The 22,739-nt window shown below is 40.4% G+C and overlaps 2 protein-coding genes and 1 long non-coding RNA gene across 3 annotated transcripts in view; all 3 read left to right on the top strand.

The window, feature by feature from the left end:
• The window catches only part of lats2 (large tumor suppressor kinase 2), a 29,895-nt gene extending 24,668 nt beyond the window's left edge, over positions 1 to 5,227 (top strand). The window contains exons 8-9 of the mRNA XM_040034657.1: positions 53 to 159; positions 943 to 5,227. Of these exons, the coding sequence (XP_039890591.1) occupies positions 53 to 159; positions 943 to 1,500 (665 nt within the window). The 3' untranslated portion in view covers positions 1,501 to 5,227. The remainder of the gene's footprint in view (positions 1 to 52; positions 160 to 942) is intronic.
• Positions 5,228 to 6,302: 1,075 nt separating this feature from the next.
• Positions 6,303 to 22,739, top strand: part of xpo4 (exportin 4) — a 54,793-nt gene continuing 38,356 nt past the window's right edge. Inside the window, exons 1-6 of the mRNA XM_040034659.1 lie at positions 6,303 to 6,431; positions 10,396 to 10,501; positions 12,576 to 12,717; positions 12,873 to 13,011; positions 16,211 to 16,327; positions 16,432 to 16,585. Coding sequence (XP_039890593.1) covers positions 6,342 to 6,431; positions 10,396 to 10,501; positions 12,576 to 12,717; positions 12,873 to 13,011; positions 16,211 to 16,327; positions 16,432 to 16,585 — 748 coding nt within the window. The 5' untranslated portion in view covers positions 6,303 to 6,341. The remainder of the gene's footprint in view (positions 6,432 to 10,395; positions 10,502 to 12,575; positions 12,718 to 12,872; positions 13,012 to 16,210; positions 16,328 to 16,431; positions 16,586 to 22,739) is intronic.
• Positions 6,445 to 9,164, top strand: LOC120735355. Its single transcript, XR_005696234.1, has 2 exons — positions 6,445 to 8,650; positions 8,749 to 9,164. It is a non-coding gene; the product is annotated as an uncharacterized LOC120735355 (long non-coding RNA).

Below are 22,739 nucleotides of genomic sequence, written 5' to 3' on the forward strand. Positions count from 1 at the left end.
GTGTTCTAAGAAAGCATTTAGACAGTTGACCTGATCTGCGTGTTGTGTGCAGGTTACACACAGCTGTGTGACTGGTGGAGTGTGGGAGTGATCCTGTTTGAGATGCTGGTGGGACAGCCGCCTTTCCTTGCCCCCACGCCCACTGAGACTCAGATTAAGGTCAGTGAAGAGGGAGGATGTCCCTGCTTTTATTTTGAATTTTAATTGGTGACCTAATGAGTCAGTGACCGGATCAGATCAGCTGCAGCAGACCAGGACAGTTAAACAGTGGCAGATTGCATTTGCTGTCCTTTAGACGTCAATTTAGGAGCTCTTCATTTCCTCCTTCTGTTCACTTTGCTTGACTCGGTAAGAGCAATTAAATTCAATGGCACAAAAAAATGACACAAAGACAAGTGGATGAAAATGCAGCCTAAACCATGAGTAGGAAATTCTGTGAACAATAGAGAAGAAGAATGAGATAGCATGGAATTACAGTCAACTTAGGTGACAGCAGCTGGAATCCAATTAAAAGTACATCCAGTAAATGAGCAGTCATTGAGTCTATTGCAGTACGGCCCACTGTATATATACAGCTGCACAGATGTTTTTGGAAACACAATAATCTGGCTGTAAACAATTTCACTATGAGGTTTACGCTATAGCTTTTCATGAGGTTCATCTGTTTTTCCACAATCTTATATACCTTTGATTGTATTGTGGAAAAACACAATACAACGTGTTGTGTTTTTCTCAGCTACTGTTCTCAGCTCCAGAACAGTAGCTGAGTGGACCTTGTAGAGACGTTGTCTTACTCAGATCCTGTTGTCATTGTAGATATTGACTTTAAAGCTGAAGTCAAAACTGTTGCATTGAATTTCTCCAATTATTAAGTATGTATACAAGAGCTGGGTCGTATTTTACTGTTGATTTAACTTCATGCATTGTCTCGCGGCTCTGCAGGTCATTAACTGGGAGAGCACTCTGCAGGTGCCCGCCCAGGTCAAACTGAGCCCAGAGGCTGTCGATATCATCGGTCGCCTGTGTTGCTCTGCAGAGGATCGCCTGGGTGCCAATGGCGCTGGTGAGATCAAGGCTCACCCCTTCTTCTCCCAGGTGGATTTCTCTAGCAATCTGCGGCAGCAGCCGGCCCCCTACCGGCCCAAGATCGCCCACCCAATGGACACATCCAACTTTGACCCAGTGGAGGAGGAGGGTGGTCCCGGTGCATGGAGTGACAGCGGGGACAGCACCCGGGCTTTGGATGCTCTCTGCTCCCCTCATGGGAAGCACCCAGAGCACGCCTTCTATGAGTTTACCTTCCGCAGGTTCTTTGACGATAACGGCTGCCCCTTCCGCTACCCTAAACCGCTCGAGACAAGCGAGGTGTCGCTAAGCATACCTGGAGCCATCGGAATGGGCCCAGACGAGGAGGAGGAACAAGAAGAGGAGGACGAGGATGAGGAAGATGAAGAGGAAGAAGGAGAGCAGGAGGAGGGGTGTGAGCCCGTGTATGTGTAGAGCTGCGTGCTGACAGTCTTCCTGAGTGGCTCGTGTCTCTTAGCTGCCCTTGTCATTCAGCTCATGACCCTCCCACCTATCACTTCTCTTCTCATGTATATGTAGAGGTGTGCATGTGTCTCTGTGATTGTTGAACTGCAAGAACAGGGTAGATGAACACTGCCCCCTTGTGGAATGCATATATACAAAACATCCCCCTCATCTGGGACCAAGAAACGGCAGGTGTGAGCACCCACATCGAGGGTGAAACGTAGGTGGTCAGGAGAGCAGGACTCAGACACTGTACTGGTCGAAAGGAGATTCTGGTTCTTCCAGGAGCCTCTTGTCCCATTCCTTCCACCTTTGGTCTTACGGACAATTAAAACACCTCCACAGTGACCTTCAGACACAGGATCTACTTCCTGTTCTAACTGAGCTGCTTTACACTCAAATATTTGACACAGCAATGTGAAGAGTGGAACCAGTTTACTTGTTGATTGCGCCTGTTTTCACAGCTGCTGCAAAATAAGCTACAAAGACACGCACACACACACGCACACACAGCTCAGTAGTGTAGGGATGTTGGATTTCAGGTTGATTTCAGTGTCTATATTGAGGTTTCAAGAGGTTGGCTCACACTAGGTGGACAAAGAAATTCTTCCAGAGTCCTTTGACACACACTCAGCCACAAAAAAAAGAGTTGCATTCTTGTGGTGTGAGAGAAAAATGTGTCCTTTTTTTTTTTTTTTTTTTTTTTTTTTTTTGCAGCAGTTTTCAGAATCTTATATATCCACACCTGCCTCATTTTGTGCCAACTTCAGCTCAGTGTAATGTTTTGGAGCCTGATGCTTTTTAACTCAGTTTTCTGTTAGAAATATTCTTGTGTTGTTAAAATGCTTCCAATCACAGAGTTTCTGTCCTAACTTGGCTCTAAATTGGGCTCTAAAAGTCAAGCCAGGTTTAGTTTGCAGTAAATTCTTCTCTTGAGTTAGATCAGATGAAAGAAGCTCTTGTATTGAAATTATACTATCTGTTTACTGTGGGGCAGGTTGCTAGCACTTCACATATTTTCTCAGTCTTCAAGAGAATTAAGAGAACCCCCCTGATCTATACAGGATCTGTTGGGTCAGATTAGGCTTAGTTAGTTGGGTTGGACTGAGAATCAAAGCTCCAAATACACACACATATTCACTAAGATGCACACTTGTACAGCTATATAGCAAAGATCAGTCCGACAGTTGTAACTTTGTAAATTGTAACTTAACCAATCTCCTGTGATCTGGAGGATATCATGAAAGAAAAACAACAAAACAAAGCAACATGTCCTTACAACAGCCAAACATGTGATAGTATGACTATGTGCAATACAAAAAACATTATATATAGTTTTCTAAACACTTACTATCCTTTTAAAAATTTAGTTCTGAAATGTACAAATATATTGGTTTATATAAATATATATATATATATATATTCTCTTTTCAGTTACATCATGCTGCTTATTATTGTGTTTAATATTATTTACATTATTATTATAATTGTTATTACATGTTTTTTTTGTGGTTGTGGTGAAAGAAGTGTCGACTTAAGTGTGTCTGGGGTTTGAAAGTAACGAGCTGAGTGCCTTTCTAACTGAATATCAGAGTGCGTGACGCCACTCGACGACGAGCGTGGGGGTGTGGATGATGATAAGTGTCGCAGCACATTCGAAGGTAGGCTCTTCTCCTGCTGCAGCCAGGCTGGCCCTGAGTGTAGAGGAGAGGAGTCAGAAGTGTTTCTGTTTCAGAGAGAGAGATGGAATCGAGTTAGGAGATGAAGAGCAGGGAGGAAAGTTGGCTTCGGGAAATTCAGAGGAAAAAAAGAATATGAATATGAATAGCTTTCTCTATTTACAACTTCAACAAAGAGTTAGTGTTTTGGTACATGTTCTTTTATTTATCCAAAATGACCACAAGTTCAAGTGTTTGTGTGTGTAACTCTGTACTTTTTACTACAGACCAGTGCCATGTTGTGTGTTGGACTGCTGCTCATCAGATGACGCTAACATCCAGTACATTCTTGCTTACAGACAATCAGCCAGCAATTCTGCCGAATTGAACTGTTTGGTAAATTAATCCCAAACTTTCCAGGAGTATTCTAAATTTCTCTCGATGATTGGGGACGCTGAAGAGGTCACAGCTTTCGAGCGATTCTGTGTGGATAAGATTTGTTACAGTTGATTTTTGTTGTTTTGCTTTTTTTCCCTGTAAACGTGCCTTAACTAACACGAGCAACACAATGTTAAACGACTGCCTTCTTACTTTGGTCATAATTTTCAGAGACTTCTTATACCTGTTGTTATTCTTGATTGGGGGAAGGCAACAGAGCGTGCTCTATTTCACATCAGCGCTTGCTGTGCTTACACACGACAGTCACTCTTTAATTTAGAATGAGCAGATCAGATTTTCAATTAAAAGTCAACAATCAACAGTGCAATATTACTGCAATATCTTTAAAAAAATTTAAAAATAGCAGTAATGCTGTTTTGCTAATCTAGAGCTTTGTTTATTGTAGATTTTATTTAGTAATTTTTTTTTAATGAGTCAAATTTTAAATTGGAGTGCACGGATGGGTCAAGACCGTCTTTAACCATGATTTAAAAAAAACATACAAAGATTACAATTACAAAGTTATTTACAATATGATCATACGCACAGTTTTGACATGTTAAGAATATTACAGTAATGGTCAATACACAGCATTCAGATAGCTTTTTTTCAGTTATTATTTTTTTTGTAACTTTTTTAGTTGCTATGCATTGTTTTAGGAAAGGGAAACAGGGTTTTCACCACTGTACAGTGTTACATCTCAGGTGTTGTTTAAACTTCGGAAGCTGCTCCTTGGTTGTTTTTTTTTTTTTTGTTTTTCTTTCTCCAGACCGAAGTGGATAGTTCAAAGTTCAAATTTCACATCAGATTTAATCATCTGTTGCATTGTTCAAAACATAGTTTAGCTATTTGTTATGACTGTGTCCAGTGGTGGTTTAAGGTAGAGTAGCAGCATTGTGTGTGTAAACACAGCCAAAGTTTTGTCTGCGGGCTGATAAAATGGGATCCATCACAGATGATGTGGTGATGCATCGCCTCACTGCTCTGTTGCTGTTTCCCCATTCATTTTTTTTCTCTCTCAGCTGGTCCAGACATCTAACACTTCTCTAAATATCATTGACTGCATTGCCAATCCACACTGACCAGGATGAACTGCTCCTTTAACAAAAAAAGATAAAACAAAAAAAGCTTTATAATTACAGCCATGGCTCTCTGCTGAGTGTGTGAGTGCCACAAAGTGTGTGAGGTGTTTCTTGGATATGTTTCGTTTTTCTGTTTTTAAGGTTTGAGAGTAGTGACTGACAATCTTTGACTGACTTTGTCCTCTATTCTGATTTCTTCTCAAGACTTACTCATGTATCCTTTACATTTTGTGTTTTTACTCTACAAAGTCTTTGCTTGTCTTTAATGTGTGATAAAATTCTGTTACTCTTGAATTTATATTTATACAGATATACATATTTTTTTGTATCTTTTCTCCTTTTTTCCCCTCCCCCGAGTTCCCCTGTGCTAATGTTAAAACATGTCTACACAGTATTATAGATGATGTAATTTGGACAGCTCTCTCTTTTTTTACATTTATGTATGAACTGAGAATTTGTAAATTCTTTCACTGTCCTTGTGTGTAAAATATATGTATAAATTAAATTAACCAGCTTGGATTCTCGTGAATTACTTTATAAAAGGAACATGACACAGAAGTTCCGTACTGATTGATAGAAACATGAATTCAAAAGTTTGTACAGTTTGACTTTTCTTAAAAAATGTATTAACTCCTGAAACTTACTTTTTAAACTTGGTAGTTTAAAAGATAGGGGGTTGATGTTACTTAAAAATAGGATAACATCATTGGAAGTTGCAATATTTTCAACACTTGAAAGAATCCTAATTGCTGTGCCTAACTTACCTACATTCTGACAGATGTTTGAATATAAGGAGCTCTTGCTTTTAATTCTTGCTTTAAAAATTTGATATGTAACATGTATGTAGCTTCTTACAGTTTGTTGTTACAAAGAACAGGAGTATTTAGCTTCATGGCCACATATGGGCGAATTTGATCTCAAGTGGGCCAGACTAGTGAAATTATTCACGTCCTTCGAGTATACTGTCATTACAGGCAGATTATAGATCAGAGGGGAGAGGCAAAAAAAAAAACCCGGAACCAACAACAACAACTGTATTTTACATCTTTCTGATTTCTGTCTAGAAATACAATTCCCACCCGTGAAGTGAACAGCAATGCATTGTATTAATAAAGTAGAATAATGACTTCACTTTGCTAAGCCTTACAATGGGCCAGTTTGAAACCTTTGGCATAGTGAAGACTACAGCATAAGTGCAATATAAGTGACATTTTAGTATTAATTGTATAATCTACACAATACTGACACTGATATAGCCATAATATAGCATAATCTTTAGGTTATTCTGAAAAATCTGCTATTAAATTGATCAGAAATATGACAGAAATGCAACCGTTATTGCAATAGTAAAGAACAAAAAACGTATTAGTAACTTATAAGTATACGTGTGTACGTTTAAACAAATGTTGATTTAAATTTTAAAAAAAATATCCAAGAATAACATTCATTTTCAGGTCGATTGTGGATGTATCTACTTCTAATCCATTCCCAACAACACCAATAATAATAATAACTGAATATGTTGCTGGCTGCACGAGCCGTCACAGTGGCAACCACAAACTTGTTGTGGTTACATAACCCGCCGTGTGCACGCGACGGGTAACCAGCGCAGTAATCCCACAATGCAGAGCGCATGGCGCGTCATTGGAGAGGGACGATGATGGCGGCGGTCGGTGCACCAGAAGTGATCACACAGCTGGAAAGCGCTGCCAAAGTTTTAATGGTGAGACATTCACTGCCGGTCTGCGGCCCTGAGAGGGACGGTGAACGTATCTTAACTCAGTCTTGGGTGGAGTTAGGCGGTTGGGGGCTCCGGCGGGGGTCATTTTGGTCCCGGTTGTTGTTTAATGTGTTCAGTTTTTACCGGAGAATGTGAGCGATGCGTGGCGCAGCGCCTGGGTTGTCTCCATCCCGCAGAGAGAAAAAAATAATCCGCTCTTTCTCCAAACATTTCTCCCGCTGTTCCCTGTCGTTCCTATCACAAGGCACCATCACCTTAAAATATTTCTCCGTGTTTGGACGCTTTCCAATGTAGCTCAGTTTTCCAGAAACTTCAGCGGTTCGTGTCGGTGCCCTTTCAGCCGTTACATCAAGTTTTTTTTTTTTGTACTCTGAGCATCTCGGTGCGGTGTACTCGATATCACTGTTGCTAGCTTATCCCGTGCTTCCTCCAACACTCGCTCGCATCAAGTGTTTGACCCTCTGCCCTCCTCTCGTAACAGCTCCCGTTGCTACAAATTAGGCTGAATACTTCAGCTAAGAGCAAGTGGCTAACCATGTGCATGTCATGAGTCGGAGTACTAGCTGCAGTCTGCTCGTACTTTCTGCCATCTTGTTAGGGTTTAAAACTAAAATCACCCTTTCTGATGTCATGCACAGTTAGGAGAACAATATGTTCTAGCAAACGCACAAGTCCTAAATGTTCATATTTCAGTCAGCAGCAGGTGTCTTCGTGATGTCTGCTTATCAAGCTCCTCTTGTTTTATGGATTCATGTACACACACAGACACACACACACACGGGTCACTTGGCTAAGTACACGTTGCTAGTACCGAGTTGTACTCTCGTTATACCTTAAGAACTTTTAATTATTCATGGAAACCTTCAGCAAGGTGCTGGAATAATTTCCTTTGGTAAATGTTGATACGAGGAACGACAGATCCATGCTTTCAAATTCTGACCGTACCATCCGAATGTCACAGCAGACTTTTGTTTTCTAATTCTGCTGCTGCTGTAGTCCATCTCCTTCAGGATTTGGTGTGATGTGCATTCAGAGACCTCATTATGAGTTATTGTGACTCTGCTCGACTTCCCTACTCTGACCTCTGACAACAACAAGGCATTTTCATCCAGAGAACTGGGGCTCACTGGATGTTTTGTCTTTTCCGGATCATTCTCTGTGAAACCTAGAGATGGCTGTGTGGGGAAAATGGCAGTAAATCAGCAGTTTCTGAAATACTCAGACCGGCCTGTCTGGCGCCAACAACCATATAACATTCAAAGTAATTTAAATCACCTTTTTTCCTGTCTGATGCATTGTTTCAACTTTAGCAGGTCCTGTTGACCATGGCCTAAGTGCAGTGAGTTGCTGCCAAGTTGTTGGCTGATTAGATATTCAGTTTTCCCTAATAAAGTGACTGTCTATATTAACACAGTGTGTGACAGTATGTTAACATTATGCTTATCAGGTTAATTCTTTTGGGACTAGTGCACTCTAGAATAGGAGTGTTATACATGCAGCCAGGGGAACCAGCCCACCGAGTGATCCATGTAGGTCCAATGGATGGCTTTTCTAAATGTGTGCAATGATGCAGCAGTATCTTTGGTTTTTCATTTAAATACAATACTACACTTTGTGAGGTGATGGTAACATTACTACGCAGTGAAACTCAAAAGTAAAATGTTTTGACCCAAAGAATAAAATTCTATTAAGATCCTAGAAAATAATTTTGTTTTGTTTTTAGTTACAAAAACTGAATATGAAGGTTTTGCCCTTTATAAAAGACATAACATTCATTTAAAAAAAAAAGTTAAGTCTAACGCTCTTATCCTAGAAAGCAGAGCCCAGCTGATACTGGGTTTTGTTTTTGTTTTGTTTTTGTCTAAATGTCAGGAGTGCAACCACACCTCATACCTTTCCGGTTCTATGACTAAATGCCTACATAATGTTTCTTGTCATTTTTGTGCCTCTCATTGATTCAGGCCTAAAATCAAAGCTTATTTCTCTTCTCTTTTAAAGATGTGTTGTTAGACTAATTGTGGATGTTGTCCCTGCTAATGAAGTGTATGTAATTTCACAAATTTGTTAGCAACTTCCGAGTTGGTTTGAATCCCCCAGTTGGCCGGGGTTTTCTGTGTGGAGACTGGGTATTCCGGCTTCATCCCACAGGTCAAAGACATTCATGAGTGCATGATAGCATAACTGGTGATTCTAAATTGTCTGTAGGTGGAAATGTGAGCGTGAATGATTGCCTGTCTCTCTGCGGTAGACTGGCGACCTGTTTAGGGTGTACCGTGCCTTTCACCCTATAGCAGTTGAGATATGCTTAACATGAAGACACAGCTTGACCCCACAACAGTGGTTGTCTGTGATACTACTCTGCTACATATGCTGCTGAGAATATAAACAGTACATTTCTAACATAGTATTATCTTGATTCTTATTGCTCTGCGTTTTATTTACTACGTGTCATTGTGGCAGCTTTATCTGTTTTACATTTATGTTTTACTATCAAGGGAGATGATAGATTGTATTGTTTTTTTTAGTGCATTGTCTGCCATCTGACCATGGTAGTTTATGTGGCTTAAAAATGAAGTCTGTGTATGCGTACGCGTGTCTGCGCTCTCAGATAAAAAGGCCTTTCTTTCCTCTGCTGCCTTTCGCCGCAGAGCTGCTTTTACTGCAATTAGGTCTGGAATGTGACTTTCCTGCTGAGCTGTATCATGGCGAGCGTGCTCAATAGAAATTTCTGTGTTGCACTATCTCACTTTTATTTCTGTGTATTTGGAGTTGTAAGATTTTTCATTCTTATGAAGCTTTCTGTCGTTATTTTGTGTGCTTCTGTAAGGTACAAAAACAGTGATTTTATAACGAGACATTTCCTCTGTACACTGTACATACTGTACTGTGTACTGTCTCCAATCTTAGTGATGCTTTCTGTCCTCGGGGCATTGCCATTGAGCTGAGTGAGTGGCTGCCAGTCAGGGCTCATCTTTCAGTTCTAATAGCACAGAAGCTGTTAGATGGTGGAATGGATTGACTGATTGATTACATTTAATAACAAAGAGAGAAACAAAAAAAACACGACTCAATCCATTTGTGTAGTGTCCTGTCAAATATCTCAAATGTTTGCTATTAGCCATGTAAGTTCATACAGACTAGGATTTATTGATTTTAATATGAAAGTAAAATTAAAATTGGATAAAACAACACTTCACAAATACAAACAATAACATCAGGTAGAATACAGATAATCATTCTACCATATTCCCTTTAAAATGTTTATTTCTATCGCATATCTTAGTAGTTTAAAACAATTTGTTTGCCTTTTATTTTCCTGGGCAACAAAACTGTACTTAAGACTTACTTATGCAAGTCTGTCTCTGAAATATTGCCTGAAATAAGGTCTGACCAACACTGCACAGTAACATAGCTGAACAACTTCTCCACCCATCAGTGTCCTCACACTACTACTACACCCTAGTAGTGATGCAGCTGTCGCCTGTTTACAGCAGGTACTAAACAGCAACCAGGCAACTCACGGGGAACTCGTAAAACAATCCCAGACAAATTACACTGGCTCCCCATTCATTACATAATAAGATTTTATTGATTGCTTTTAAATAACTACATGGGGCGTCTCTCATTTTTATCGCAGAGCTCTTAACCCTTTAATCCTCAGTTCAAAAAGGTTTTAGAAACCTCCCATACAGACCAGCTTTATTAGAACTAGTGTTGCAAATTTGCAAACCTGGTTTGAAAGCTGATGTAGAAGTAAATATACTTTTTATCAGCACTGTGCTAACAAGTTAAGCCATTTGAAAATTGCCATCTTCTGTTAAAGCTTTGAAAGTGGTATTTAATTCAAAGTCATTCAGTGGAGAAGAGTTGATGTCCTGTTTAGAAGCTGTGTACTAAGTGGTTCGACCTCACTTGCAGAAAACTGACTTTGTTTTGTGTTTTACAGGCACCGCCGTCTATGGTCAGCACAGAGCAGAGACAGCATGCTGAACATGTATTCCTCTCCTTCAGGAAGTCCAAGTCCCCCTTTGCCATTTGCAAGCACATCTTGGGTAAGCGTTGTATTTAATATTTTAGCTTGCATATTGTTTTATAAATATGAGTTTATCTTATAAAGGCTACTCAGTGTCTTCTCCCCTTCATGTTTTTTTCCTGTCATAAACCTTCACCTGTGGTGTTTGTGGGTATGATCTAGACATTTTAGTGATGTGGTCTGTATGTGGAGTCTCATGTGTACAGAATATTATTATTGTTTGATCCGTGACTTTATGTACTGTATGAAAACATGTGAGCTGTGCAGCTTTGAAAACAAAATATGAGTATTCATTGGCTTTTTGTTACAAACCCCATCAACAGAGATATGTGGACATTGTGTTAACTGTACAGTTTTACTGATTTGAACCTTATGTTTGATTGCTAATGGTACAGAGTCCACTGTAAATTTCGTGGCAATAACAGGTTGAAAAAATTGTCTGTGTTGTCTCATGTTAAAAGAAAACCCCATGTGTAACTGACTACCAAGTAGGGTTAAATGGTTACATAATTGCCTATAGAAAGTGTCTCTCACAAATATGAATGGAGAAAGTTCCCCATTGTGTGAGCAGCTGCATAGTTCAGCAATTAAAATGTACACGTTAAAAAAAATCTAGTCCTGAATAGACGCTGGGATGGCATTGCGTTGAAAGCAAACCTGATTTTGTGGTTAAAGATGACTGTGTGGGCTCAGGATGATGTCGGACAGCACTGTTCACCGATGCATCAGTAACGCAAGTTACATTTTTCATGATATTGGTGGACCTTTATCTATTAACATCCTCCTGAGCTCAGTACAAGGGAGACTGGGCTAAAGATAAATCAAAAACTGAAATTTGAAACTTTCTGAAAATATTTGAGGCTAAAGAGGAGAAACTTGCATCTTGGTCACAGTCAGTCACATGGAAGCAACTTAGGCTACGTTCACACTGCAGGTCTTAATGCTCAATTCTGACTTTTTTTTTTTATCAAATCCGATTTTTTTTTTGTCTGCTCGTTCACACTACAAATAAAATGTGACAGCAAACGCACTCTAGTGTGAACGCTCAAAGCGGCCGCATGCGCAAAAGAAGACGTCACACACAACGCGCACTGTTCAGACCCAGACCAAACAGTATTGTTTGACTGATGGCCTTAATATAAAGACTTGTTTCGGACTTTATGTTTCCCAGTTTTGCTTTAAGTTATAAAGTTATTTTGTTATTTACATATGGCCTAATAATTATCCTTATGGCTGTTTTAGAGGAGCGGTGCTTCAAAGGATAGTTGCAGATTTCTGTCAGAATCTGCAGATTATACAGTACAAATAAAATGTTCACGTTTCTCCATCGTTGTCTTCCCAACAGTTTCACTGACATCTACACTGGATGGCCAGGAAGCGTTCACAATGTCTTCTCGGGCGCTGATAATTGGTGTCTGTCTTGTGTCAGTGACGTAAAAGACGGATTTAATGCGACATGACATGAACTTTATAACTTAAAGCAAAATTGGGAAACGTAAAGTCCAAAACAAGTCTTTATATTAACGGCCAACAATACTGTTTGGTCTGGATCTAAACAGAGCTCGTTGTGTGTGACGTCTTCTTTTGCGCATGCGGCCGCTTTGAGCGTTCACACTAGAGCGCGTTTGCTGTCGCATTTTATTTGTTGTGTGAACAAGCAGACAAAAAAATCGGATTTGATCAAAAAGTCGGAATTGAGCATTAAGACCTGCAGTGTGCACGTAGCCTTAGTGTATTTAGACATGGTCAAGATGACATGCTGAAGTTAACACCAGGCATCAAAATGGGGAAGAGAATTTGTAACTTTGATCATGACGTGATTGTTGGTGCCATCTGGACATCTCTTTAAGGAAAGACTACTTATTTCAGCAAGACGATACCAAAACACATTATGAATGAAGCACACCACCGTGTTTTGTAGTGAGAGCCTGCTAGACTGGCATGTCCATACAGCTGGGTTTTTTTTTTTTTGTTTCAGACCCATTATGTTAAATATTATTATTTAACCCATTATTTTCAACCTTTTTTTTCCCCCACTATCTTTTTCACTTCTAATATTTCTCTTTTGTCCCGTTATTTTTTTCCCTCTCCAGAGACCAGTAAGGTGGACTATGTGCTTTTCCAGGCAGCCACAGCCATCATGGAGGCTGTCGTGCGGGAGTGGATCCTGCTGGAAAAGACCAGCATTGAGTCACTCCGGGCATTCCTTCTCACCTACGTTTTGCAGAGACCCAAGTAAGAAACAATAATAAATGCATTACAAAACCTTTGTGGTTTACTATATTATTAAATATGTAGAGCTTTTACAGACCTCCCTACAAAAATGCCAGTAGAACTTAATGTTTTGGATGCGGGAAAAATAAATCAGAATGCCTTCCTGTTCCTTCTAGTCTGCAGAAGTATGTGCGTGAGCAGATCCTGCTAGCTGTGGCGGTCATCGTGAAGAGAGGCTCGCTGGACAAAAGCATCAACTGTAAAAGCATCTTACTCGAGGTCGGACAGCTCATCAGCAGCGGGAACCCTGCAGTGGTGAGAGAGACGCAGCTGAATAATACATGAGTAGCTCTCAGTGGCCTAAAGAGTACGTGTTGTTAGTTACAATGTACACAAAATCAGTCATCATCATCAGGTTAAGCAAGAGAGGGGAAAAAGGTTTTTGTCTTTGTTCGTTTATTTTTAAATATGAGGATTTTTAGGTTTCATTCATCATACATTTGCACAGATAAATTGAAAAGAAACAACAGTTGAGACATTATGGCTCCAAGATTTCACATTTATACACTGTCAGAATAATTGAGTAATTGCCCAAAAAGATGGAAGAAGTTATCCAGACTTTGCAAATGATGTGCACAATTAATGGAAAGTATTGAGTAACTTCTTGTTAGTAAAACTGGATTAAAGCTTTGATTCGTATCTGTTATGTTTGGGGCTTGGTGAGCCTCACTGGCTCCCTGGTTCAGATCTGGCTCAGATTACAGCGCAGTTGGAAAACAAAAAAAGAGAGAAAGAAATGGCACAAAGGCTATGTTGAGAAAGCAGCTTCAGGCATGTTCTTGCGGTTAAAAGAAAGGACATCGAGGACCTGTGCTTTGATTATTATGAGAGAGAAAAGGAAAAAAAACATACCAGGGTATAAAATTAATGCCAGAGTACTTGTGCGCCTTACCACATTTGCTCATTAAATGCAAAATAATTGTCTCCCATATATAAAAAATATAATCATATGACTTCAGCATGCTGCTCTGAAAAGAAATCCTAATCCAGTAGGTGGCACTACTTCATTTGTTTCTCATACGAGAAGGCAACTATGTTGTGTAAAGGGCTAAAAGTGCTTTTTTTCCGCCCCCTACAAATCAGACTGAATTTTATTGATCATGCACAAAATTATTTGTTGTTGTTTGGACTGAAATCCCCCAAATGGTCACCTTCTGATGACACCATGTTCCCCCAGTCTTTTGAATCTGGCCCTAAAGCCCTTTTTTGGTTATGACGTCTTCGTCAGACGTTGAAGTTGAAACACCGTAAAATGTCAATAAAAACTGAATCTAATAAACCAATATTTTATTCACAAGGGAGCACAGAATAAGGATGGGACAGGACCATGTTTCTCACTGTGTAGCAACAACATTGTGTAGCAGCAACGTTGTATAAACATCTGGGAACTGACCCACTGCTGGACCTCTGGGAGAAGAATGCTGTCCCATTCTTGTCAGATAAAGGATTGTAGCTGTTCACAGTCCTGGGTCTTTGATGTATTTTTCATTGAATTATGTGCCAAATTGTTTTTATAATTGGTAAAGGGTCTGCACAGGCCACTTCAGCGGCTGAACTCTTCCACTGTGAAGCCATGCTCTTGTTATAGATGCAGTATGTGGTTTAGGAAATATTCAAGGCCTTCCCTGAAAAAGGCCTCATCTCAATGGGAGCATATGCTGCTCTAAAACCTCTGGATACCTTTCAGCACTGAAGCACTGGTGCATGCTGCTAATTCCATAGCCACCAGTGCACCCCCATACCATCAGAGTTGCAGGCTTTCGAACTATTTGCTGATAACAAGCTGGATGTTTCCTCTCCTCTTTAGTTCAGAGGATGTGGCATCCATGTTTTTAAAAAAAAAATTCAAATTTTGATTTCTCGGACCGCAGAACAGTTTTCCACTCTTCTTCAGTTCATTTTAAATGGAGAGAAGTTGGCAGCATCTGTGGATCATGTTTACATATGGCTTCTTCTTTGCATGATCGAGGTTTAAGCTGCATTTGTGGATGGCACAGTGAGCTGTGCTCACAAACAGGGATTTGTGGAAGTGTTCTGAGCCCTTGCAGTCTTTTCCATGACCGAATCATGCCCGCCTTTTATGCAGAGCCGCCTGAGGACCCAAAGATCGCAGGCATCAAGTGTTGATATTTGGCCTTGTCCTTTGCACGCAGAGATTTCTCCAGATTTTTGGAATCTTTTAATATTATCTTCACAAGTTTACCTCAAGGACTTTCTTTCATAAACTATTCCACTGTTTGTAGTGGGAGTTTTTTGCAGACTGGTAAACCTTTACCTCTGAGACACTCCTTAAGATTCTCTTTTTATACCTAATCATGTTATTGACCTGTTGCCAGTTTACCTAATTAGCTGCCAAATAATCCCCCAGCTGTTTCTCTTTGGTACCACTTTTGCTGCCCGATTCCAACTTTTTTGAGAGCTTTTGTTACCATCAAATTCGAAATGAGCTAATATTTTTCTTAACGATAGATTTTCTCAGTTTAATCATTTTCTGTGCTCTATTGTGAATAAAAGGTGAGCTTATGAGAATTGCAAATCATTGCTGTTTTTATTTACATTTTACAGCGTCCTAATTTTTTTTTAATTGAAATTTGTACAGTGTTTTAAATATTGAATTTCAAAATCGATAATTAGTTGTTGAGACATATTAATCAAGCAACTCTTGTTCAGATTCTTTTTTTTTTTTTTTTTTTTTTAATCATTGTTTATCTTTTGGATAAACAAGAAATTTAAGGATATAATGGGTTGATTTGTCCTTTTTATATCCAGTGATGACTGGATATCTTGCTGGTCCATAGACAAGTTCATACAAAAGGGAAAACAAAATGTTTTGAATTTTTTTGTTTTCTCTGCTGTCCAGTTAGTGCTCCTGTTACCAACCACAACTTGTTTTTGTTTCTCTTCTTCTCCAATTTGTGTATCGCGGGACATTCATCAATAGCACGCTCTAAAACATATACACTTACGGATGTTTTTCACTGTTAAAGTTGCAGTTGCTCATAATAAACATGTCCTCAGTTTTAAACAATGAGATCAGTGTGTATACATGTAATTCCTGTAAACCAAAGCTCAGGCTTCAGATAGGATGCTGCGCTTTGGCTGTCGGCAAAGCTTCTCCAACCACTTCTAAAATCTTTTGTTTGAAAAGTGCAGCCAATCAGAAGACAGGTGCTTTATTTGGAGCGGTGAGCTGCATTAAGAATAAGGAAACTGTAAATCATGTAAAGTTACTCTACTAGACTCCAAGAATAAAAAAAGTGCAGATGGGGATAACTGTAACATGCGCCCTTTAATCATCTGTGTTTGCAGTTAGCAGACGGTTTTTTCACGTGAGGCCTCAAGAGGTTTCCTTCTTTCCGGCTCGTGACGAATAATCTTCAAAAAAGATGGATGTTAGTGTAACTTTTTATGTAACCATTGAGCTCCACAATCACACAATCATTCTCTTCTGCAGCAAACGCTGGCCTGCTCCATCCTGACCGCTCTGCTCAGTGAGTTCTCCAGCTCCAGTAAGACCAGCAGCATCGGCCTCAGCATGGAGTTCCACGGTAACTGCAAGCGACTGTTCCAGGTCTGTCCCCCGCTGTCCCACCTGTCCTCTACGCTCTCCTGACGTATTCACTTTATTGCTCTTTAACTCATGCATCCATCTGTTCTTCCATCCACTTCTTCTAGGAGGACGGCCTCCGCCAGATCTTCATGATGACCATGGAGGTGCTGCAGGAGTTCAGCCGCCGAGAAAACCTCAATGCCCAGATGTCTTCTGTCTTCCAGCGCTACTTGGCTTTGGCCAATCACGTCCTCAGCTGGAACTTCCTGCCTCCCAATTATATCCTTTCTTTCTAAGAGACCAAGAGCTTTGATGCGAGGCTGGAAAGTCCACAATCAAAAAATCAAATTTTTAAGTCTTGACACATGAAGGTCAGGGGGACAAAAACAGGCCCATCCAGCTACACTATTGAGCTCAATCAAACTACACTCTTTGTTTTGTGTCTTTGGTAACCTCGTTACATGTTTGATAGGATGGAGTAATAAGGTCTAGGAAGTCATATTTGTAGTGTTGATCATCACTTCAGCTGGTTATGATAATATTTAACATTTTATGTCAGTTTATGAGCTGAAATCTGAAAACATTGTTAGACACAACTTGAGTGCAAGAGTTTTGGCAATAACTGCCAAAGTTAAACAGTATTACGATGTTATATATATAAAAAGTGTGTGTGTGCGTTTATGTGGTTGTCTGCTTTGTTTTTTGCAGACCTTCCCTCTTTTATTTTATTTACCCAAATATTTTTAGTCGACTTTGTTTGTAAGCATCCTTTTTCTGAAGGTTATGGGTTTCAGGAGGAGACTGAGGGGAATGTCCTCATAAGTGTAGGTTTTTATTTGTGTGTACTTTTATGTGTTTTTAGTGTAAATAGAGCCTTGCTATGGCCACCCTAATTGGTATTAGTATGTGACTATGCTGGTATGCATTGGCCAGGAATTCATATCGGTCTATCAGTTTTGCTTTGTTGTTCATCTCTTTTGCACACATCCGTGTTATCTTTGCAGTTGGCTGCATTGTTGAGTCGACTTAGCCACTTAGAGTGTGTGTGTGCGTGTGTGTGTCTTAGTGTGTGCGCAGCCATGCTCATTACAGTCTAAATCCCAACTGCTTGGCATCCTCTCTGCCTGTCTGAGGGGATCTGGAGTGGCGCTTGCTGCCAGCCAGGGCAGTGTATCATTTTCAAAGAGGTGTCTGTATGTCCATCCCCCGTATCATTCCAATACACCACCACCCCCGGCTCAGCTTGTCGAGGCTCCCCTTGGTATGCCCAGCTCGCTCGAAGCAATACGTGTGCGCTCTCAAAGATACACTTTTAAGTCTTCTGTTTGTGCGAGCACAGTCAATTTTTAGACAACAGTTGAATTTGAATTTAGTGTCGGGTGTCTATACGAAGCCTCCAGAGCAGTTGCTGTACGTGTGATGGACCTATTAGGTTGAGATAATGTGACTGTGAGCTTACAACTAATAGAAAATAACTGATGATTAAATATAAATTCCATTGTGTAATTAGAAGTCTAGATTGCTTGCAGTGCACATACCAGGCTTCTGCATCTGTTACGTGTAATAGCAGGATAAACTGACAATTGCTGGACCACAGCGTAGCATGACCACATTCAGTACAGGCATGTTAACAATAAGGCTGCTTATGCTAGCACTCATATTGTTAGCTACACTGATCATTTTCTTCCTTTTAGTTTGGGAAGCTCATAACTTCTTCCACAGCTTATTGCAGGCCCTGATGACTCTTGTCACGGGAGCAGACCATCAGCACGTCAGTGGGCTAAATGTAGATCCAGAAGTGTTGCTGTGTTTACTCTTCTATCAACAAATAGTCTACATTTGTTGTTTGTGCTGGCTGGCTCTCTTCTGTCAACAGGACTACACCCAAAATACTTAGTTTACTATTTACGTTTCATTTGCGACTTGCGGCCCCATGTTTCACAGCTCACTGAGCTCAGCTGGATGTTCCTTCATCAGAAGCTGCGCTTAGGTGGTGTTTTTGTGCAGTGCACTACAATATATCATCTCACTATGGCACATCAGTGTCATCTTATTGGAACGAGGAGCATTCTATCTATATACCTACATACCATTTTATAGCTTGATACCACCCAAGCCTTCTAACCAGACTCTATTTATAAATGCAAATGTCTTATTTTTTTTAACCAGATTTCCAGATGATATTATATATATTTATTCATCTTTGCACACCCTGACTTTAATAGAATTTTAATCTTTTGTTTATTCAGAAGAGGTGAATCTTGTTCAAGTTCTTGAACAATAATCATTTAACAAATTTTTTCAATCCTATGAGCCTGTACATTGCACGTGACAAATGTAATCACTTTTATAGTTGATATTTTAATGTGTAATGTTATTTTAAATTGAACTGCAACCATAAGAGCAGGTAGTGCTTCAGTTAGCTTGAATGACTGAGAAGCAAAGATAACTGCATCATTTATATTTAAATCGCTGTATAAGCTGGATGCAAATAGAGCTGTAGTTCTCTGGTTTCTTGATGTTGAGTTGTCATAAATGTTCAGTGGACTGTCTTCGGCCATAAAAATAACATTTAAATTCTTAATTCAAGTGGTATTCTCCTTGATGTCCATGTGAGCGTATGTGACGTCTTCAAGTGTCTGTTGTTGAAAAGGGGAACAGATTGATGAAGACCACTGGGAGGCCCGGATAAGTGCGGTCGCCTGTCTGCAAGTGTCACAACACGCCTGTGCTGCTGCGTGGCGACGAACGTATGCCGGTGTGGTTATCAGGGGGCCTCTCGTTAATTGCATGGCTGACAGCAACTACCTTTCACATGGACACACACACAAGCGCGCACGCATTTCTCTCCTAGTTCAAAAGAGCCTTTTTAAAAAGCCTCCCTCCCTCAGATGAACCGAGCGGCATGCATGTCATCTGTCCTCGCCGCCGTCTAAAGCTCGGCCCTTTGGCTCTCGTGTCATCTGGTGGAGACACACTCCCCAGGCATTGGTAGGACACTGTCACTCCACACTGAGCTTGACTCTTGCCAGGGTTGCATTCGAGCCTCGAGGCTGTGGCGGCAGTCAGGTGCAGTAAATGGCTGTCTGAGCTAACAGATGGATAAGCCTCCATCCCTGCGTGTTTGTTTTATGTAGATTTTTTTTCCTTATGATTTGGTTGTCTTTGCAATCAGTCTAAGTTCGTCTTTTCTCTGTAGCGGTTCATACTTAATTTTTATTTTTTTACCCATCTGTTTTTTTCCTCAGTCAAGAGGAATGTGTAGATTTCACGGCGTACCAGCTCCCTGAATGTCAAGTTGTTTCAAGTTAAAGCACGGCTTTCTGTGCCTCTGCCACTGAGACAGTGTCTAAATTGCGTTGTCACTTGGCCTGTTTACATGTTTGTGAAGCTTAATAAAACTGGCATTAACTTCTCTAAGAAATAATTGCCCCCAGCTGCCTGAATAGGAGTTATTCTTGTACTGAAGAGACAGTCGTCTCTGCGTGACTCGCTATTTTCTCATCTTTAAGGATCAGTCTGTAGGCATTTTGGCCCTCAGGTTAAGGTTAGGATTAGGAGCGTGTAAGCTGATGCTGGATGTTTGCCTTGGCCCTGACCTGTATGGCGAATCTTTAGCGACTACTGTCTAAACACAGGTGGGAGGGAGAATACAGATGCAGCATATGCCGATGGACATTTAGTCAGCCAGTGCATTTTTCAAGGCTGTGGGAGATTTCAAGTATATTCTGTTTCTAATTCTAATCATTTCACTTCTTGCTGTGCGTCATCAATGAAATTAATTAATTAAATTAATATACAACCAACTTTCATAGCCTTGTCCACACAGTATTACTTCTTGATCTTGAAAAAGCAAGCTGACGTTGAGCACAGTGGTGTAATTGCTGTGTTACTGCTTTAATCCAGTAGAGGGAGAATTAATGACAACTGCTGTGTAAACCGATGGGGGGGCCAAACAGTAGAGGAATATTGGGGTAAAGAAAGGGAGGGGGTGGCATCGCTGAGGAAGTATTCCTGGACTGTTATTTCACATGGCAAGGCTGCAGGGGAGTCTTAAGACAGGATATATCACTTAAACCCTACCACGTGCCTTAGCATAGCGCTGCGGTCTTCACACAGCCACTGGCAGACTCTCATCCAGTCTTCCTGTGCAGCGGGCCCATCCTTAGTCTGGATCAACAATAATGAATAGAGGATACAGGAGAAGCTTGCTAATCCAGGATCCTCCAGCATCAAGGTTGTCTAGGCTTGCAAAACGTTGATGGCTGAGATGGACTGATTGTTGGCTATTTAAAACAGTCACAAAAATACTGTCATGCTGATTTGCAATGTGCTTTGTCTGCAAGTAACTACTGTTGTGAAGGAGCTGGAAATGTGAAGCTGAAATAGATGTTGCAAAGGGGCTAAATCAATTTAGTCACAGTTGCAGAAACTTGGCATTGGTTAGCCATTTGAAAACCAATCTTTAGTCTGCAGTCAGCAAACTAAAGTGAATCCTCAATACTGGCATTGATTGTTTTATGTTAAAAATTGGACTCTGAGAACATGATCTCAGTGCAAAAAGAGAATAAAGGAAGCAAGAAGAAATTAACACAGAACCCCTTTTACCTGCAGCAGTGCTGCAATTCTTCATTGCAGAGTTTCAATAAGGTGCTGTATAGATTCCTCAGAGATTGTGGTCCACAATGACATGATAGCATTTTACACTTGCTGCAGATTTCTTGGCTGCACATCCTTATCTCCTGTTCCACCACATTTAAAGGTTGCTCTATTACACTGGGATCTGGTGAATTTAGAGGCTGTTTGAGTACAATCAGCTCCATTGTCATGTTTATAAAACCAGTTTAAGATGCTTTGAGCTTTGTGACATGGCACATTATTCTATCAGAAGCAGCCATCAGAAGATGTGCACACTATGGTTATAAAGGGAGGGTCATGGTCAGCAACAGTACTCTGGTGTGCTGTGGTTTTTAAGCAATGCTCAGTTGGTGCTAAGGGATCCAAAGTGCTCCAAGAAAAATCCCCCACACAATTACACCACCACAAGCACCTTGACCCATTAATACAAGGCAGGATAGAGCCATGCTTTCATGTTGTTTACACCAGATTCTGACCCTACCATTTGAATGTTACAACAGAAATCAAGACTCAACAGAGCAGGCAGGGTTTTTCCAGTCTTCTGTTGTCTGATTTTGGTGAGCCAGTGTGGTCTGTAGCCTTACTTTCCTGTTCTTAGCTGACAGGAGTGGGACCTGCTGTGGTTTTCTGTAGTTCTCAAGTCTTTCTATCAGCTTGAGAACTGCTGCTGACTGAATATTTTTCCCTTTTCAGACAATTCTCTGTAAACACTCGGATGGTTGTGTGGGAAAATCCCAGCAGATCAACAATTTCAGAAAAACTCAGACAAACCCGACTGGCACAAACAACCGTGCCACATTCAAAGTCACTTAAAATACCTTTCTTCACCATTCTGCTGCTCACTTTGGACTCCAGTCGGTTGTCTTGACCATGTCTGTGTACTTACGCAATGAATTGCTGCCATGTTATTGACAGGTTTAGCTATTTGCATTTTTAAAAAAAAGAAAGAAAAGAAAAGAAAACTCACTGGCATCGTCCTTTTTTGCGTCCCCCTACAAGAGTTCACTATTGTGTTACAACCTGAAACATCTTAAAGAGCGTTCATAAAATTCAGGATCCCACCAATTTCATATAAGAAGAGTTTAGTTTTAGGTTTAGTTGCCAACAGTGTTATTTAAAAACATTTTTTAGGCTTTCATGGAGGCACAGCAAGAAATGACACAAAACAAAATGTAATAACTTTTCTGATACTTTAACTTCTTATCTAGAATGATGAAGTCAGATTTGTCCTTGGCTACTGTTGAAATATTGGTAAATGTAAATAGACCCTCGGTCTGTTAACGCTTGTGTTTTTTAATTCTAGAAATCTGTAAAGGAGCTGACAACGTACCATTAGTGTTCAAATTATTAAATTTATAGTTTGTTCACTTTGAGTAGCATGTGGTAACAAAATCATCAAACCAGATTTGGCGTTGAAACATTGTGTTGTTTGGACTTGTGGTGCACATAATTCAGCTGCTCAGTACGCCATGAAAGGAATCTGCCCACATTTGCTCCGTTTGAGTCGTGCGGTTGCTTTTTTGCTCAGCATTGAATTATAGCTCACGAAGCGAAAGAGGATGGTTTTTAACTGCAATTGTGTTCCCTCATGTTTCGAAGAGGGGAGCGCTGCTTTGATGCACAATACCTGGGCTGAGGTAGTGTGCATCCACAAGTGCTGAACAGCCAGCTGTTTCTGATTTATTAGTGTTCCTTTGTTGGCTGGAGTTAATGAAGGTGTTACAAAGTTGGTTTGAATGTCTGTATGATGGCAGTTTTGGAAGCTACATGTGAGAGCTCTGGGTGTTCAAATCTC

Source organism: Simochromis diagramma, unplaced genomic scaffold (assembly GCF_900408965.1).
Source record: "Simochromis diagramma unplaced genomic scaffold, fSimDia1.1 OVJJ01000091.1, whole genome shotgun sequence".
NCBI lineage: Eukaryota > Metazoa > Chordata > Actinopteri > Cichliformes > Cichlidae > Simochromis > Simochromis diagramma.